The sequence below is a fragment of the Phoxinus phoxinus genome (assembly GCF_949152265.1).
Source record: "Phoxinus phoxinus genome assembly, chromosome: 2".
NCBI lineage: Eukaryota > Metazoa > Chordata > Actinopteri > Cypriniformes > Leuciscidae > Phoxinus > Phoxinus phoxinus.
Window position 1 is genome coordinate 41,808,028 of NC_136877.1, and position 20,414 is coordinate 41,828,441.

The window sequence follows — 20,414 nt, forward strand, 5'->3', positions numbered from 1 at the left end:
CCAGCCCTATATATATATATATATATATATATATATATATATATATATATATATATATATATAGACACACATACACACATTTCCTTAAAAATTGTATTCAGGTAATTGTCAACTTCCATGAATTCGAATTAGAACTCTGCATCCTGTTCTCTACCTCAATTCAAATTCAGGAAATCTTTTGGAATTTTATTCATTTTGAATTACTCTGAATAACCCTACTCCACACATGTGTTATTTGTTTCTCTTAAAGAGATGTATGACATAACTTTCATCCATTAGCATTCCCAATTGCTTTAATGGCAGTTGCTCGGCTGGCTGGCACAGAACGCGGATACTTTTGAATGGCCGTCAATGGAGAAAACCGCTTTAAACTGGTTACAGAATCACCAGCAGGGGCTAATAGGGTCCTGCTAACCAACTAAACCTTGAGCCTTTCCGTTGCTTTTTTTATCAGCATATCACAACATCCCTCATTCGGGCCTTCTTTTGTCTGTCTCAAACATACAGTAACACAATCTCAGTTATGTTACACCGAGCACAGCAGCGAATGCAGTTCTTCAAATGTCTGAAGATACTCGCCTGTCGGTAAACATTGAATTGCAAAACCCATTTATGCGCAATAATATCACTATTCAAATATAGAAATACTGTGTTTCAGACTTGTGATTTAAATGTCAAACTCAAGCATCTAACAAGAGCTCAATTATGAAAAAAAAAAAAAAATGCAATCTTTAAACTCAGACAGCTGACATCAAATATTTGACTGAAATTCTAAAAACAGCTTATTAAAACAAGGCTTTGTTCCAAAAACGAGTGAAGTGCCTATTTAGGCCAGACATCAAAGGCGAGCTCCTGACAGCAGTTTCAGCAGCAACCTTATGTTGCCTTCTAAGAAAGCTCAATCTAAAGCAGCGTTGCATGTTACTGCACATGTTAATGCTAAGCTTTATTGAAAACAATTGTGAGTCGAGTCTCTCTTTTGTTTCATGTAGCACTAATTGTATGAGACACACAAATCAGTAACTTAGTAGAAACTATGTTATTTTAGGCCATTTATGAATTAAATTAATTTAAAATGTATCATAATGCTACGTTATAGGATCACACCATTCCCCTGAAACAAACTGACTGATAAAATGTCATTTGAATGCACTGCACTTCACTTTGGATAAAAGCATCTGCCAAATGCATACGTGTAAATGTCTGGTTTTTTTGCAATAGTTCCTCATTTGAATCACTAGTTTTCAGAATCGATGAAAAAACATGGTAAAGAAAATGTTCCAGTTTTCTAAACCTATAAAACGGTCTGTTCAAGTGTTTGGACGGTACTGTAGCTGCTGGAAGAATCAGGAATAAGGTCATTTCACTTCCCACCTAAAGCTTGATTAAATGCGAGGTGTGTCAAATTATCAAAATATTCACATTTATGATTAAAGGGGGATATTTTCTATAAAGAGTCTGGAGCTATTTCATCGATTTTACAGCTTTGGTCAGGTTGCTGTAAAACTCCACCATACTGGCGGGGAAAAATGAATCGACAACTGAACGAGGAAGTAAACCTCCAAGATCAGTCTGGAAAAAGCTGAACAGCTGAGTTTTGCCTGGTTCCCTACAGAGAGAAAAAAAAAAAGGTATACTTAATCTTTTTTATGCTACTGAAAAATTTGAAATGTTATTTTGCCACCATCTGCTGTCTTGTATTTGAATTACATCAACCCCAAGACGCTTGGATTGAACGGCATGCTTATCTTTCTGAGAAACTTACCCAGGAACTGGAACACAAAAACAACCACACGGGTGGTTGAAGCCTCTGACATAGCCGGATTGAGGAGGACAGTTTGGGTGGCTTACATTGGTAGCTAGAAAACAATGGAAATGTGATTATCAATAACAGCATCACTAAGATAGATACCAAGTCTTATGTCAATGGAAAAATTATGCTATTCAAAACCAGTGTCTGAAATTCTGCATGAGAATAGTATCAGATTCAAATCCAATTAAAGGAGGGAAGACTGCATACCGTTTGATGACACTGAGCCATCCTCATAGCGTTTAATGGAAATGACATCAACAAAATCTCGAGGTGATATAATGCCCATAGCAGCGGAGGGCGTGACGGTTCGGCAGATCAAAACATCCTAGGCAATGAAAAAGAAAAGATTTAGAAAGGTGTAAATCTGCCGTTGTACGCACCAAATCATTGCAATGCCATGTGCATAAAAAAAAAAAAAAAAAAAACTGTTTTCAAACTGGTATCCCAGACATTGATCAGACAAACTCCTCCAAACTCACGCCATTGGTTGAGTCAATGTTGCTTTCGGGGTTTTGCAAACTCAAACAAGCGCCATAGACCCATTGAAAGTGTTTAAACATAAAAAGTACAAGCATCACCTTTAACAATCCAAGTAAGAATACAGAAATAAAACATTGTTCCTTACACAGATGAAAGGAGGAACTGGTCTGAGGTTTAACTCAATAATCTGCTTTCATATACGAGTGTATTTGTGGTCATCTTACCGCTGAAACCTGCTCGAGCAGCTCAAACTTTTTTATATTAGAATCCCATTTTACACGAAGTCCATTGATTTCAGGTTTCAAGCAGTCCCACACTTTCTCTGGACTGCCATTGACAATCCCCTCCCCTTTATACCTGAGAAACCCAAAGAACACACAATCACTGCTCATGCACACTGGACAAAGGTTAATGTCACCGCTGTCATGTTTGCACATGATGTCGACAGTATGTGAATGCTGCAAAAAGATATCTTAAAATATACAGATAGTAATGTAAATGAAGATACAAAGCAAATGCAAATACTTTATGTATAGTGCAGTGATATGCACTATACATGATTTGTATTACTACAATATTACACATTTTGACCTATGTACAGTTTTTTTAAAGACTGCACAACACTGTTTTTGATATTGTGACATGATGGAAATGACAGCAATTATTTAATAAAAAACAAATGTGTACACTAGTGCAACTGATGGGAGGAGGGGAAGTTTTCTGAGAAGAGGACAAGCCTAAAATAATGAAACCTAATGTTTCACTTTCTTGGGAAAATGTAATTGAGGAACAACAATGAAAGACAATTAAAGCTTTTGTTGATACATTTAAAACGGTTTACATAAAAAAAATAAAAAAGGAATCATGGCAAATATTATAAAACATTTAATTTTGAGAACATACTAAAATCCTCAAGGCCACAACCAAATCTTTCAGTTCTTCAGGAAACATAGATTTTTTTAAATGACCCTAATAGAAGACTAATCTAGTGATTATACTAAGTAAATATTTGACAAGTGAAATACTTTCTGAGATCTGAGAATAACTAAAGCAATGCATATTCAACATGTTAAATGTTAAAACTTTTTATGATAATTTTGCGTTAGCCCGATTGATCTCATTCTCAGACTAAATTATGTCCAATTTAGTGAGTGCACAATATAATATGTAACAGGGTTGCCACTAACTAGAACACGAGCAGTCAGCACATATGACGTCACGATGACAAAAATACATGATCATATAATGGACAATATTTTATACTTACACATATCCCGCGAATTCACAAGAGGGTCTCCAACACACCACAACATCATTCTAAAAAAAACACACGATTGTTTAAAGACAAACCACCGCTAAACATGGCACAAAAAAAAAGACACTTCTGTTTAATACTTACAGTTTTCTTGCATGTTTTCCATCCGGACTCGTCTTTTTTGTAGCCCAACAGACGATCCTCCACTGATCTGGCCGTGTGCATATAATCCATGACGATGGGTACAGTGTTTAGTTGTATTTTATATTTTATTGGCTTGTCCTCTAACAGCACATGTATTCAAAGCGTTCGCGAGCGACCGGCTGCAACCTTCTACTGTAATCGCGTAAATTACACAATTTACCTTCGATTCTTCCGAGATCTTCGTTCAATACATTCAATATTCATAAACTAACAGTGGTTACAGTTAAATCCGCCAGTGTCTGGTAAAACATACAGATGTTTTCAGTTCATTCATTAGTTAGATGATAAGGGTGACTGTCATCTTGACTGAACGGCTGCGACAGATAATAATCAATACAGTTCTATAGAGATGAAAGGAACGCTTCAATTACACATGCGCGATCAAAATAATAAAAAGAGATACAATTAACCCGTCTAATGCCACGAAATCATCATCATTTTAAAAAGGCCACTTCCTTAGTCCTGGAGATCGTCATACAAATGTTGCATTCTGGGAACTGGAGTTTTCTGTGTCGATCCTGTTATAATACAGTAGTAATGTCCCTATTGCCACACGACTCGCTATTTAAATAATACATATCAAAATATTATAAATATAAATGAATATGAGGCAATTTTATATAATTACACTACTTCGGTTTGAGCAGAAGCAGAAGCATTTTTTTCATTCTGATCTATATTAAATATAGAGTTACGTAACGTAGCCTATGATTTTGATAAATGTTTTTCAGTATTTTATATCAAAACATTATATCCATTATAACCTTTGTTTGAACCGTAAAGTTATAACCCTAAAGTTACAGAAATCAGAATATCAATACTCCAAAAGGTTGCTTAAAATTAATTTTTGATGTTGACAACTGCATCTGAAATAATTTTGAAAATGTCATGGATCATGAAAAGAACATCACTGAGTGATCAGTGTAGCTCTTGTGTCTGAATGTGAGAAAATATTTCTGAAAGTACTTCCTTGTATTACAACACAAGCATATTCATAATACTCCATGGACGCAAATATGGATTGACGTGATTTTTTATTTATTTGCACATATCCTACTTTATGCCAAGACTGTAACCACATATTCAGGATTGTAAATAAAAATAGTTCAGAAATGTAATAATTTATCAACTGGCAAATGAAAAACTTGCACACGCAACCTCTTAAACTGAATATTGATATTCAAAGTGTTGAGGTAACAGGTAACCATAAGTGCTTTAAAGGTGCTTCATTTGTATCAAGGCCACAACCCTCGAAATGTTTTCATTTAGTACACACCCGATCTTGAATACATGATTACAGCCTTGAATTGGATAGTGGAGTCCACAAATGTCCAAACATTATAATTTTTATATCAGATTTAATGAAAATCTACAGATACATGCAAAGTACACTTATACAGTTTGGTCATTTACTTGTGCTTTACTTTACAAGGCAAACTGCAACTTTTATAGGATAAACCTGTAGGTATTACACTGAATTAATGGCCGTTTTAAAAGTACGCTAGTAAGCTGTCTGCCACCTACATAAGCAGCTGCCTAGTAATAAGGGATCCAAACTACAATGGAACCTCATAAATGACTGATATGAAACGCTCTATGTAGGCAGCAACTACTGCTCAATGGAGTTTGGCATTTGCATGTTGCTAAGCTAATGGTGCAATACTCAAGTTAAAATTATGTAAAACAGTCAATTTTCTGTTTTTGTCAATTTTGTCATACTGTGTTTCAAACGACTCGCAATTCACTCACATCCACTTAAAATAACCAGTGGAACATCACTTAAGTTGCTGGTGTCTTGGAAACGATGCTTCTCAATGAAGTTGAGGGTTAATCGATCTGCTCTGAATTAGTGCAAGAAAGTTCCAGTAGTTATTATCAAGTAGGAGGCGGGAGATTTGAGTAATGCAGGGATGACATTTTTTGTAGGCCAAAACCCAGAAACATTTTTGCATTTCCGTTTCCATCGTCCTGAAGTCAATGGGGTTTTGGTTAAATGCCTAAAATTAAATTAAGATATTTTCATGTTTTATTCTACAACATAAAATGCATCAGTCAGATTTTTTTTAAAGCTTTTACTTGTCTTGGAAAAGGCGGTTGCTAACAAGTGGCTAAATTGGACTACAGAGGTTGTCGTCATCAAATCAAACAGGTAAACTCATTTTCTCACTATAGTCCACTTCCATAGCATTGTTGTGTTTGTAATCAAGCACTAGCAAACTATTATAACAAACTTTCATAGAAAATTGTTGGAAATTTGTCGGAAGCTTAATGTTGGTAACAGTCATGTGACTGTGGTGTAGTTTGTTTATAGCCTAACTTTACTTTTATGAATTTTGAAACCAATACAATCGGTAGAAGTAAAAAGCTAGTGTTCATTTGTGAGAATTATCACAATGAATTTGTTTTAATAAATTCAACAATAATCCAAAAGCCAATGGAAAAATACTAATGGGATTTTGTTGTGGGAACCAGGATGATGCAAACTTCCAGATTGGACTACAAAAATACATCATCACTCCAGCACTCTATTCAAAGTTCAGAGTTCCAAGTTGTCTGGAATGCAGCACTCCAGCATTATTCACAGTGCATTCTGGGAAAGGGTGCATTACAATTTGGCCAATAGAAGTTATCTTAGAAGGCAGGATAATAATGCAACCTACCTTTTGAAACAGACTTCGTGTTGGTGTGCGCCTATGAGGCCTTAAAATGCTTCCTACGTAGACAGCTCACTAGGGTTTTTGAAACAGAGCCATAATCTCGGTTATAGATCTAAACAGGTTAAACATTGGAGCAGACAAGATCATTGGTGCCAGACACATTGAGTTTAACGTTTTTCTTTGCTTTCTTTTTGGTCGGCTTTGCACTGGGCTTCAGGTACTTCTCCTTGTTGTGAATGACCTGGATGTACTGGTCTGTGCTGCTGTTTTGTTGGTCACTACTAGACGCCAGAGATGCCGAATCTGACTCGGTCAGCGACGGCTCCACTTTATGCTTGGTCTTGGGCTTGACGTATTGTTCACCGTAACTGAGAGCCGACTCTGGGCCTCGGATGTTTGTTTGAGAGCAAGGGTGCAGGCCATCATTCACCCAGTCATCTTCATGATCATCCTCTTCTTCGTCGCCATATAAACCCTGCTCCATGGACAGCTGACTGTTTATCGCGTCGCCAATGTAGAAGCGTGCGTTCTGATGGAGGTCTGTCAGTGATCGTGGACGGTTGGATCCACGCCTCGTGCTGCTCTTTGGGTCTTCCTCTTCCACCTCCTCTTCCTCGCTGAGGTGTGGCTGGTGGCTGCGGTGAGGGGTGCGAGGAATGTAACACTTTACATTACGTGGATACAGCTCTACAATCTCTGGCGGTTCGTCTGCTAGGCGGTAATGTCTCGGTACGCGCGTAGTGGAGCGCACAATCTTCTTGCGAGCTTCATGTTCGTTGACGATGACGTAGCGCGTCGTGTGTGCCCGGCGGCCCACGTAGCTCTGAGCCGTCATTATGCCGGGCTCGTTGTGCATGGGCCGGACGGTTTTCCGAAAGAGCGGATCGGAGTGGACGTTCTCGGCGTACCGTGAACACGGGTTGTAGGCCATGTTGTGGTAGGACTTGGAGCGGCAGGAACCGCTGGAGCTGGCCATGTATCCAGAATGCCTGGATATCAGAGAATGCAACATGTGACATGACTATGTATGTTTGTATTCACCCTACCTTCCATAAACTTGACAAACAAAGACATTTACCTTTATGGTGCAGCTTGTAACTAATGTTAAAGGAAAAGTTCACCCAAAACTCTTTTCAAGACGTATCGTTTTCTTTCTTTTGTGAAACAAAAAGCTGAAACTGGATGGTGATTTATACTGTCAAGGACTAAAAGAACCATAAAACATTCTGCCTACATTCTTCCTTAGAGCTTGCTTTGTGTTTCACAGAAAAAGAGAAAATAATATAAGGTCAGAATGTTGTGAGGGTGAGTAAATGATGACAACATTTTCAGTTTTGGGTAAATTGCTCCTTTAATTAAATAGTATGAAGTGCACTGCATTATGAAATGAAAGTTGAAGCCTAATGAAGTTTTACTCTCAAAGTGCAAGCACTGAAGTTCCCTATCCCTGATCTAATATGATAAAATACCGTAAGTGTCTTAAAGTGACCCCCCCCCCCCTCCCCCAAAAGTACCTTGTAAAGGGTTCAATCAAGTTAAGCTCTATGAACTGCATCTACATATTTTGACCTTTAGTAGACACACAGTGCCTGCTAAGTATAATAAAAGCAGTACAATTTGAAATGCATAAGTTTTAATAGTTTAATATATATATATATATATATATATATATAACATATATATATATATAGCATAATGTTGATTACCACAGAAAATTATTTTGACGTCAAAAAAAAAAAGGGAAAAAAACATATTTACAGTAAATGCACATAAACAATTAGCAAGCCAGTGTTCTAAAGGGTTTAAAAACAGAAATATAAAGTTTGTATTTTGTTAAAGCACTTAACATTAATTATTCAGACAGAGTTTACTGCAGTTTATAGTTTGGTCAGTAAAGCTGTCTAAAAATCATCCTTTGAGCTGGGACTAATTTTTTAAGTGGGTGAACGTCTGGTTATGAATTACAGACATAATTTCTCATATTTAGTGGGCTTAATGCATATCAGCGAAAGTTACATGCTGTGACATTCCAAAAGTTTGGATAAATTACTTTACATCACACACACACATACACACACACCCGCACGCACACACACACACACACACACGTAACTTAAATGCACGAGGATTCTGGTATCATCCGGTTAGTTATTTAACTAAAAAAACTGTGTTGTGCTGCATGATTTATTATCGTAATCACAAACACATTGGTTAGTAGAGCAAAGTTTTACCATATACTGCACTTTGTCATTCTTCTAGTTATTTACCTGTAGCGACTAAGGAATCAGAAGTCTTGCACATTCACGGAAAATAGCTTACGCCCTCGTCGCAAAATAAGCTGGATACTGGCTGTGCTTTTGAAACCGTGTGTTTAACTCTACACTTCTTACTGTAATCCAGTGTTATTTTAGTATTATTTATTTACCATTATAGTATTTATTATTAGTTTGAATTAGTGTTTATTCGTATATTTTTAGTTGTCATTAACCTTGTGCTTTTACATTTATTTATTCGATTTATCTTCATTTTAATTTCAGTTTTAGTAATTTAGTAGTGCTTCAACTTACAAAAATTAAGGAAAATGACAAATGTTGCCTTGGCAAGTAAATTAAATAAAATCAGTTTTTGTTTTCCCCAGCTATATTTCAATCAATTAATTTTTTTTTCAATAGTTTTAGTTGCTGAAATTATGATTGTTTACCTTTAAATAAATAAATAAACATAACAAAATAATCTGAAATGGTTTTCAACAGTAATCTACATTACGCCACAAACGCTGTTGATAGAGCTTAATTTGTATAAGAAACAGAAAAGGTAGAAATGGGATTCACTTGTTTATTCATAATCAGACTTCATGAATATACCAAACCTGATGGGTATGTACTCCACTCGTCGTACTTGTCTTTGAGGAACTGAGGGGCTGCTGTACATTCTGAAAGCATTACACGGGCAGAAATGGAGGGCAGTGAAGCTTCATGAACAGCAGATGTATGGAACCTAAGCAGCAGTGGATTGAAATATAAAGCTCTTATACCACAGAGCAGCACAGACCTGCTGGCAACATGCTCTGCTTTGTGTTTCTGCCGCACTGGGACAGAGGGACTCCGCGTCGCTCCGGCAGCTCTGGGGATGTCAGGCCGTGAAGCCGACTGGGATATGGTCCGGATGCTGTTGCAAGGCCGGACAGGAGATTGGAAGTTGGTGACGCTGCCGTTGCGCCGTGGAGGGGAGGTGGAGCGGGCGGACGACTCCATACTAGTGATGTCGCTCTCTTGTTCCGGCTTTTTATCGCCTCCCTCAGGTGCCTGCAGACGTGCTGTAAATCACACATTTACACACCCAAATGTCCAGCCAACTGGTGACAGGCTGATATTGCCTTATGACGTTATATATTGTGAGTACATTACTTTGGCCGTTACTGCTCAGCGGCCTGAAACGTGCCTGAAACGTTCCCTTGTATTCGTATTGAAGATAGTTCATAGACAAAGTACCTGCGGCCAACTGAAATACTTTCTTCTTGTCGTCCGTGCGCTCCTGCAAGAGGAAATTTAATTAGCGTTATAAAATAAACTGCTGAAGAAATGAGATTATATGAAATCCAAAGACCGTATCCTGTTTCGCTCGGGTTCCTTATTGTAAATCCCGGATCTGTTAAATGAATTGAAATGCATCGTAATGATATTCCATTTGGAGTGACTCACGGTTTGCAGCTGGAGTCTCAGCTGGCTGTTGGTGACTTTGAGTGATCGAGCGATGGATTGTAGGTAGTAGATCAGCATACTGAAAGGGACAATGACAAACAGCACAAGGTTGAGTGCATTGAAGGCATTTGTCCTGCTTGCCTGGTCGAATTATGCTGGCTTGACTAAACCAATATGCTGCTATTGTACGAACAGGGGTAAAGGGCTTTTTCAAACTCTAGCCCCAGACCAAAACTTGTAAATGTTAAAGCTTTCAATCTACATCCTCTAAAAACCAAGCACAGTCGTGAGGCTATGTTCTTCCTAATGTAATCGACCTGTTTGTTTATCCTACAGCAGACTATCAAAAATACCCAAATTCCCATCTATTGTTCAAAAGTAGGGATAGGGATCAATAAGTTTTTTTTGTTGTTGTTGAAGAATCGTTTTTTTTTTTCTTCAGCAAGGACACATTAAATTGATCAAATGTGATAGAAAAAATATTTATAATGTTACAAAAGATGTCTGTTTCCAACAAAGTCTGTTCTTTTGAACTTTCTATCAATCAAAGAATCCTAAAAACTGCATCACGATTCCCACAAAAACGTTTTTTTTTGATAATAAGAAATGTTTCTTGAGCAGCAAATCATCATATTAGAATGATTTCTAAAGGATCGTGTGACACTGAAGACTGGAGTAATGATGCTGAAAATTTTACTTTGCATCACAGGAATAAATTACAATTTAAAATATATTATAAATCAAAAAAAGTTATTTTAAATTGAAATAATATTTCACAATATTACTGTTTTTACTGTATTTTTGATCAAATAAATGCCGTGGTGAACAAAAGAGACATAAAAACAATCTTATTGACCCCAAACTATAGTGCATCTCAGCAATACACTAGTAACCATCCAGAACATTATTTCTTTTGTCAAGCCAACATCCAAAGTTTGTCTTGATGAGCTTTAATTTTTGAGCTATTTTCTGAAAGTACTTACAAGAGTAGAAGCAAAGCGGGCAGCACCACCACAGGACTGGTGACGTAGCTCATCACTTTATTGAACCACAGCGGGAAGTCGTTGGCAATGGTTTCGGAGATGATGTCGTAAATCTTCTCCTGGCCACTACAGAGCGGGAGAGGAGATTGAAGAAATGCAGAAAGACATCAACTATGTATTTTCATGTAAATTATTTAAAAAACAAAAGCATATTATACTAAGCTCAGGAATACTTGATTCTGATTGGTCAATCATTCTGCAATCAAAATGTTTTATATATTATATTGACACTAAAATGTTTAAACCATACTAAAATGTTCTACATACTGTATCTCGTATCACTTTACAGTCTCTTTCTTGTAACATACCATTTTAACTTAACTCAATATTTCAAGTCATGTATTCAATTATTTTGAATGTGCATGTGTAGTAATTGACATAATGTAGTTCACTAGGCATCACTGCAAAATAAACCATTTCGGGGTGATACAAGACTGATCCCCCTAGATTTATTTTGCATTAATGATCAGCTGACTATATACTTCACTTACTTACAGAAAGCATTGTGTTATTAATGGCAGAGGATATGATTTCAATATGAAATTTGCAATGTAGCGTAGTGTCTATGCAATCCCTTCGCATTTCTATAAACGTCAACACACAAAATGGCCAAAAAAGTTTTTAAAATGTCCAAAAATGAGTATCATACCAAAATGATACCATTGGCTGAGTCAATATAGCTGTTTTAGCAATGTTTTGGGGTAGTAGTCATCCACAGATCGCTTACTTATAGTTGTCTTTGCATATCTCTGGGATACGTGATTTCAACATAATACTGTACATCACCTTAAATGAGATTAGATTTAAACGCCGCCACATTTGGACAGTTTTATTTACCTGAAGGGTCCACAGTACTGAGACGGCCGGTACCTCACAATGGCAAAAATGGTCGGTAACATACACAGGAAAAGCATGAAGAGAAGCATCGCCAGATAGAAGTTATTTGATCTGGGGAGTAGATATATTTCAATTAAAAACAAGCCCAGTAAAATACTATGAGTTAACTCAGATACACAACCAAACTACAATGATTTGACTGTTTCATATTATCCTATGCTGAGTTGTACACTCCACGCCTGCAGTGGGATGATCCCTTATTATCGTATAAAACACAGCAGTATCGGTGAAGATGAAATATGTGTAGACCACTTGGTAATGTTTCGCCTCACATCTGCGACTGACTGATAAAGCTTCAATGAAGATGCAATTACATAAATCTGAAAGAGAGACGCTTTGACCAATACAGTCGCTTGTCACACTGAAGTATCCACAGTTATCTCTGAACTCACCACGCTGGAAAATGAGAAGGATTTGGATTCAGTGAAGCAGAGAACAAAAGTGTACCATTCAGAGAGTCCCTGATCCGTACACTAAATGCTCGCTGATTTTGAATTACTCTCACAGCTCGTAAAAAAAACTAAAATTGTTTCACATTACAGCTCTTGTCAGAGGAATTTACACTCCAGCCATTTAGACCTTCAAAAATGTTGGTTTTACCAGCAAAGGAAACATGTTGAAAAAATTTGAAGAGGTTTTTAAGCCAAGAAAATAATGTAAATCACATTTCTTTCTTGCAATTTAATAAAAACATGCAGCATATGACAAAAGCCTGTCAAACTTGGTTTAGGTTAAGGGTAATTTTTACTATCCATATGCATTACAATAATATTCCATGGACAAGCAAATTGTATGTCCACACTCAGGGCCATGCACAGACAATTTGGGGGGCAAGTAAAATAAAAAGGGCACCCTTCTCATAATTATTTATAAAATAGTAAAGTTACAGATTGTTGATCATCTTTTAATTAATTACACTGTTTAACACTATATACTCTAGGGCTGTTATACCAATTCAATTAAATAATCAGGAAATTCCCTTTTACCATTTATCAAAATCCACTTACACTCAAAAAATGCATGTTGCAGTAAATCACAAACAAATGAAAAGTCATGGATATGCATTGATCAAACTATCATTTCAGCTTAACTTCAAATGAACTGAAATTAATTGCATCCTGCTCAACTGGCTAGGATTTATGAAGCCAATGTTTTAAATGGTTTTGTTATGTTGTTAGCAAATCATGGCAGATTCTCTTAGGTCAGCTACACTTGTATCAGATCAGTGGTAAATGAATGTATAACCTTTAATGACCTCATTCTGCCTCACTGACCTGGAGGCCTTAAAGACCTGCTGATGGGGGACGTTACAGGTCAGCACAGCCCAGCTCCGCAGGTACATCAAGCCAATGAGCTTCATGACATTAAAGGCGGGCAGACAGGGTGAAAAGAACGCTCCCATCCTACAGGGAGAGAGAAACACGGGAAAGATTTATTTCCCATTTTAAAGGAGTTCTGCTTGTGCACCTAGAGCTTCAGGAAAGTCATTATCGTTGGATTACAAAGCTGAAGGAAATGGAGCATTGATGTCCTGTGAAAGGAGCACCACAGCAACAGGACAGTTTATTGCAGATATAGATAGACAAGCTTATATATAACAATAGACCCAGAGAGATTAGGACTGTGTGTATCAGAGATAAACGGCAGTCATCGTAATGTAAAAATAATCACTGTGATGCATTTCCTTTTTACATTGATAATCATATCAAAGAAAATGTACTGATGAATGGATAAATCGTCACTTACCATATCATTCCCTGGTTGTATATCAGATGAAGAACATTTTCAGCTATTTTAAATTCACCATATTCTGGCTGGAAAAGGAATTTAATTTAATTGAAAAAGGGAATATAATTAATGAATACATGTTATAGAACAGGGTTTCCCAAACCAGGGTTTGATTTGTGAGTTGTTGAAAAGCTAATCATTTTAAAAAATCATAAACATTCAAAGTAAATAGTAAAGACGAAATTAAACACTTATTAAAATAGATGTCAAACAAAAAGTTTGATTTGTTTACCCGCATGTCATGTGACCATAACTGTGAACTTGCGAACGTTAATTTATTATCGATAAATTATATCAAATGGTAAATGGTAAATGGACTGCATTTATATAGCGCTTTCACAGACCCAATGGCCTCCAAAGCGCTTTACAATATTGCCTCACATTCACCCATTCACTCACTCATTCATACACCGACGGCGGTGTCAGCCATGCAAGGCGATCCAGCTCGTCGGGAGCAGCTGGGGTTAGGTGTCTTGCTCAAGGACACCTCGACACTTGGTCAGGTGGAACCGGGGATTGAACCACCAACCTTACGGTTTGTAGACAATCTACAAGAACCACTGAGCCACTGCCGCCCCAATATATTACTTCAAGTAAATATTTTAGGTTAAAACAAAATTAGGATTAGAGTTTAGGAATCCCTGTTATAGAAAATTCAGAATCCAAAACATAAATGACAAGTGATAAATTGACTTAAGTAACATAATGCTTTAGTCTTAACACATGAAATAGTACACATTATTGTCTTCAGTTTGTGAGGGTCAAATCAGCAGAGATCTGCTATTCTGCTATTTAATTTGACACATAATTGACACAATTTTGACAAAAAAGCTTAAACGTTATAGGGTTGGGGTTTTCAATGTTAACATACTTTATCCCATCTTAAAAGGCCTATCGATTGGTCACAAATCTGTTTGAAAAACCTCTCAAAGTGTGTTTTTGAACAGAAGTGACAGACTTACAAACTTGCTCTCCAAGTCCCAACAGCAGCAGTCACTCAAGTATCGAACCACCAGTCCACGGATAAAATCAATGAGCAGGATACTTGCCACCGTGAAGATCATATCAATGATGGAGAGCTTTAACATCTCCTGTAAATAAGATAAATAAAATAAACAGCCTGCATTTACCTTCCATGTGCAATTTTACCCCTCCACAGACCATCAGTATCTCCAAGCAGGACGCTAAATCAGATCTTTGGATTTAAACCAAGAGAAAGACCAACCTGACAGCAATTTCATTAAATAAAAGCCGGGCTGGATATTTCAACCCGCAAATACAATCTATATTCTTCTCCTCCAGAAGGAAACTTATTTGTATTGTTTGTCACAATAATGCCTCTGTATAATCTATCAGTATATCTAACAAACAATACCGAGCATGTCTGGGTATGTCTCTACACACAGTATATTTGGCCACTTAAGACACACTTAAAAAGTGTGAGAAAGACTTAAAAAGTCTTATATATAATAAAATATATAATCAGTTATTTCTAGAATAGAAATAGCCTCTTAAAATAGAAATAACAATTGCAAATTTGTCGCAAAAACACATTTCAGTCAAAACGCTTAACAAAAGTAGGGTTTAAAAATATGAAATGTCTCGGTTACGTATGTAGGAGGGAAGGAGGGAACGGAGACGTTACGCGTCAGACGTGATCGGACAAATTGGGATCTCGTCTGAGAGCCCAATCACCTTCTAGTGTAAACTAAACGGGCCAATGCACAATGATTTCTCACGCTCCGCCCCGCAGGGCGGGCATACATACGGAAGCGGATGAGCATATTTAGGTATTAGCTGAGGATGAGCCTATGAAGGGTCCAGCCAGTCCCTGATAATCTGGAACAGAGATGTGAAGGAGTACCTGGCCGACATATGTTTCCCAGCAGGGGTCTAGCTGTGATCGGGTGTTGTACTCATAGAGGACGGTCTGGTTTAGCACGGACTGCATTCTTATTGGCTCTCTGGAGGATGTGGTGCTCTTGATAGTGGTCACACTGTAGTTGAGGTCCAGAAGAGTCATGTTCAGCATGCTGTTCCGTCGCTCCACGATATCCGGGACAATGGTGGACAGGTTCTCCTCAGTAGGCTGGGAAATGGTCGCTAGGTACGATGTTGAATCAGACAGGTTGACTGTACCCGCAGTAATCTGTAATTATTCAAAACGATTTACATAAATTTTTTTATGTTACATTTAATTTTTCTAACTAAAGAATGGTAAATATCTGAATAATATTTTCATTGCACAGAAAAAAAATATGCTTTGATGTTGAATGTTTATTATATACAGTAGTGGGCAAAAGTGATGGTCGGGGAGATATTTGTTTTTAATGTCCCTGCATGTACGATTAAACCATCAAAATATGGGAAAAACTTATTTTGTATATTTTATACTTATATAAATGTATATATATATATATATTTTTTTTTAATATTGTTTTGATATATATTTTAAATATGAAGGAAGAACAAAAAACACTACAATTGTTTAAGGTATTTATCTGACAAAACAGCTACAGGGTAAAGCGGGGGAAAAAACCCATAGAAAAACAAAAGTAAAAAGGTAAAAATAATCAGTTATTCATATTTTGTTGGTTTTCGCTTGTTTTTGTATATGTTCGCAATTTATTTGTATGACAGCCTGGCATAAAATGATGCCTGCACAATTTGCCATGTTTTATTGCATTAGCACAAATAAAATCACTGACTCCAAGCACAACTATGAAAATTGCTCACAAAATCTTTTTGTGCTTACAAAACACATTTTTAATAATGTTTGAATAAAGGGTGAATATGTCAATATTCCTAGGCAGGACGGACATCACTTTTGGTGACTTTATTTGCTGCTGACCGATCAACAGTAAGTAGAGCTGCCTGATTTGAAAATATTATTATTTTATACAAAACAATTGTAAAATTACAATACTAATATTAATAGCTGTCTTCATTTCTTCATTTTCAAACGTTAAACCATTGAGCTTTTATTTTGACAGAAACTCGCTTCTCAAAAGTTTACAAGTTAGGGAAGTTGATTGGCGCATGTTGCACTCCCAAATGCACGTTATAAGCAACCCAAACTCAGAGCAGATACAGAAATTAGTTCATGTTCAACCAAGTGAAACCACTGGATCATGAGTTGCTTGTGTGTAAAACAACAGAGTGCCGCGCTTCACTCTGAAACACAGCACATATTTATTTAATTAAACCGCTAAGCCACATTGTGGTTTCGGTTTTATTTTGAACAATCGTGCAGTCTCAGAGAAAAGGTTGAGGATTAAATAAGAATATAATTGTGACTCACAGCAGAGCTCATACTGTTGACTTTATCCAGCAGGGCAATAATCAAACTGTAGAGGTTTCCAAGGTACAACACCAGAACTCTATTCAAAGAGAAATGTGCCTTTTTTGATGAAACAAAACACAAAACCAGAGCAAAGACAGTGTTCAAACAGTGATGTTCTTACCTGGCAAGCTGGAAGCGGAGACTTGTTCTGGGGTGGTACATCTCCAACTGGGACACTAGCTCAAAGGCTGAAGGAGCAATCATTGTGATGAGGGACACCACCACACTCACCTGATGAAGAAACCCAATTCACATCATTCATCTTCCTCAAATACACACCACATAAACACTAATGCTAGATCAAATATCTGAAGCAAGAAGAATTAAATAAAAAGATGAAAAGGAAAGGGAAAAGGAAGAACAATTAGATTATTCATATAATATTCATATTATTATTATTATTATTGAGTAAATAAATATAATATGAAGGATAAAATAAGACAAACAAGTAGATATTTTCATTGAATTATTTATTGAATGAATTATGAATTAAATTATTTCATTTAGAGTACGTTGGTCCTCCAATTTCTTTGTACAATAAATAATTAATAATAATAAAATGAATTAAATTATGAAAACAATAACAATATGTAGAAGAAAAGTCAAAGTATAAGAATTAAATAAGAATGAATAAACAATAATACAAAATGTGGTGAATAATTGAATAATTAAATAATAATAATAATATGTATTTGCATTATGGCTATTTGTGTACTGAAGTACATTTGTATAAACATAACGTACTTCGTTCTTCTCCCAGAGTGTTAGCTCAGGTTTCTCTTGCTCTAGTTTCTGAGAACGATCCACCACAAAGTAGATGATGTAGATGCTGCCGGCCAATGACAGCAGCACGAGAATGTTTGCCAGAATCCGCAGACTGATCAGTACGGCTCTGTTGGGACAGAAGCTGAACTTAATGAGAAAACAATACAGTCAGATATGCCTTTAAACCACTGTCTTTGTTATACAATGAAATTAACTATTGATTACTGACTTACAATTTATGTAGGAAGGAACAAAGAGTAATGCGAGAAACCTGAAACCAGCACAACTACGTAGGCAATTGAGGAAAATTGACAGGAAAATGGTCAATTATACAGGCTATTATACAAAAATATTTGCATCATGCTGTTATTGACCAATCAGAACCAAATATTATTAGGGTTGGATATCGTTTGAATTTTAACTATTACGATTCAGCTTTTCGATTCCGATTTTTAATGATTTCTAATTTCGATTCCAATAAGGTAAAAAAAAAAAAAAAACTAGCCTAACTAATAGAAATTTCAAGCATTATTAAAGACAAGTAAACACTCAGTATTTTAAAAAGAACAAAAAAAATATTAGCAATCGCTCAAATAAATACAACTGAGCAAAGATACAATTGAAATAAACAGTGTTTTAAGATTGTCAGGTACAGAAACTGTAATCAAATGTAAAATAACGCTGTATTTTATAAATAAAATATACATTACAAATATAGTTACAGAGGTTATTCAGTTAATAACAGCACCTGAATGTTCTCTTTGTCTTTTGTTGTTTGATTAACGTTATTATAGAGACGGCAGCAGGGATATTAGGTTGCTGTCACTTTAAGAGCTGCACGGACCCAATATACTGTTACACGCGTCTTCTTGCGCCTTGAATGGTTTAAAAACACCTTTTCTGTGAGTGCGCTTTGGATGTGTGCGCATGAATGGTTTAAAATCTCATTAAATCACCTTTTCTGCACTTTGGATGTGTGTGCAGAACAGAAAACAGTGTGCCGGTCTTGTGCATGATTTAAAATCATATTCAAATGCACAAAGGAATCGATTAGAGGAACATACATTTTTATTTTATAACGTATCCGATTCCTGACCTTAAGTATTCTATATAAGAATGAGAAGCACAGAAAAAAGTGTGCGGCTTTTGCGCTTGAATGGTTCAAAATTGAAATGCACTCACAGGAACCGACAAGCGTACACTTTAAAAAATGCTGGGTTGTTTCAACCCAATTTTGGGTCAAATATGGACAAACCCAGCTGTTGGGTTAAATTCTTAAATTAAAATTAACCCAACGTTTGGGGTTTGTCCATATTTGACCCAAAATTGGGTTGAAACAACCCAGCATTTTTTAGAGTGTAATCAAAATGCACGTTTATTATCGAATCACCGGTTCTTAGGCATTTGGAACCAGTTCTTAAATGGAACCGCGATCTCAATACCCATCCCTAAATATTATAGAGAGATGAGTAATAAGAAAAACCACATTGTATTATAAGCTGATTTACTTTATGACTAATGTGTGCAGTTTCTATTGCCAGGGACCAATAAACCCCCAAAAATACTTCAACAAAAGTTCTTCTGACACCATGTTTCTGATTTACGAGGTTATAAACACAGTAAAAGCGACATGCTTAAGAGAATTTCAAGCTTCATAACAGGGTGTATTTCCCCTAAATCAGCATTGGCTGAACACTGCAAGCACAGCATCAATAAACAATCCCTTTCTGACTTGACGCACTTCATTTCCCAGTTTGCCTGACAAGTTTTATCACAGACAAAAGCAAGTGAGTAATAGGCAAGTACTTCAGAATTGTTCTGTCATCATATTCAAAACTCTACAGAGATATATAAGAAAGTCATCTATACAAATATCTCATGAAACCTGTCAAGAACATTATTTAATTAGTAGAGTATGCATTATTTAAAAATGATCATATTACAGTTACAATTTTTAATAAAAAAATACTGTATTAAATTAATGATAATTGTAAAACACCGTCTGGGCACATTGTAGTAATGAGAATACATTGAGCAAATGTGCCAAATTGTCCTGAAAATAAGGTCATAATGCAAAATAAAAAAATAATTAATGGCTTCAAAATTAGGCTTCATTTTCTACATGCAAAATATAACTTTTTTCCTTCTTTTTTTCAATTAGTTTCTGGGGTGAAATGTGTCCTGGTCACGTTAGATTAAGTTTAGCTATGATAAGATACTGTACAAATGTTGGCATAACCCTGTGTGCATGGGTGTCGTATTCCAGCAATATAATAATCGGCTTAAATGTGTGAGCAGGTCTGATGGCAATTTAGGTGCAGTCATCCGCCTGCAGTAAAAGGCTGTTTGTATAAAATATGGCGGGGTGTTCTCCGTTTCGCATGTTCTGCTGCGATTGCATTGGAACGGGGAGGAGATGTATAAATCAAAGCTGTCTGAGCCAGCATTACAAGAGCCGTGACAACAGC

General features: G+C 36.4%; 2 protein-coding genes across 5 annotated transcripts in view; both read right to left on the reverse strand.

Annotated features, from left to right (window-relative positions):
- stard5 (StAR related lipid transfer domain containing 5) lies at positions 1-4,223 on the reverse strand. Its single transcript, XM_079586814.1, has 6 exons — positions 3,693-4,223; positions 3,561-3,610; positions 2,518-2,650; positions 2,021-2,138; positions 1,766-1,859; positions 1-1,609 (listed from the first exon to the last, which is right to left on the reverse strand). The coding sequence occupies exons 1-6, from the start codon at positions 3,780-3,782 to the stop codon at positions 1,465-1,467; spliced, it is 630 nt and encodes a 209-aa protein (XP_079442940.1). The 5' UTR covers positions 3,783-4,223; the 3' UTR covers positions 1-1,464.
- A 2,182-nt stretch (positions 4,224-6,405) lies between these two features.
- The window catches only part of tmc3 (transmembrane channel like 3), a 30,505-nt gene continuing 16,496 nt past the window's right edge, over positions 6,406-20,414 (reverse strand). For 3 of the 4 annotated variants that reach the window (XM_079605333.1, XM_079605331.1, XM_079605334.1), the window contains 14 exons: positions 17,926-18,073; positions 17,303-17,412; positions 17,140-17,218; positions 15,703-15,987; positions 14,801-14,929; positions 13,797-13,864; positions 13,325-13,453; positions 11,991-12,101; positions 11,094-11,219; positions 10,111-10,189; positions 9,817-9,943; positions 9,461-9,725; positions 9,279-9,341; positions 6,406-7,398 (listed from right to left, as the gene is read on the reverse strand). In XM_079605333.1, coding sequence (XP_079461459.1) covers positions 6,531-7,398; positions 9,279-9,341; positions 9,461-9,725; positions 9,817-9,943; positions 10,111-10,189; positions 11,094-11,219; positions 11,991-12,101; positions 13,325-13,453; positions 13,797-13,864; positions 14,801-14,929; positions 15,703-15,987; positions 17,140-17,218; positions 17,303-17,412; positions 17,926-18,073 — 2,587 coding nt within the window. In that variant the 3' untranslated portion in view covers positions 6,406-6,530. The remainder of the gene's footprint in view (positions 7,399-9,278; positions 9,342-9,460; positions 9,726-9,816; positions 9,944-10,110; positions 10,190-11,093; positions 11,220-11,990; positions 12,102-13,324; positions 13,454-13,796; positions 13,865-14,800; positions 14,930-15,702; positions 15,988-17,139; positions 17,219-17,302; positions 17,413-17,925; positions 18,074-20,414) is intronic. The other variant, XM_079605332.1, reaches the window with a different exon arrangement.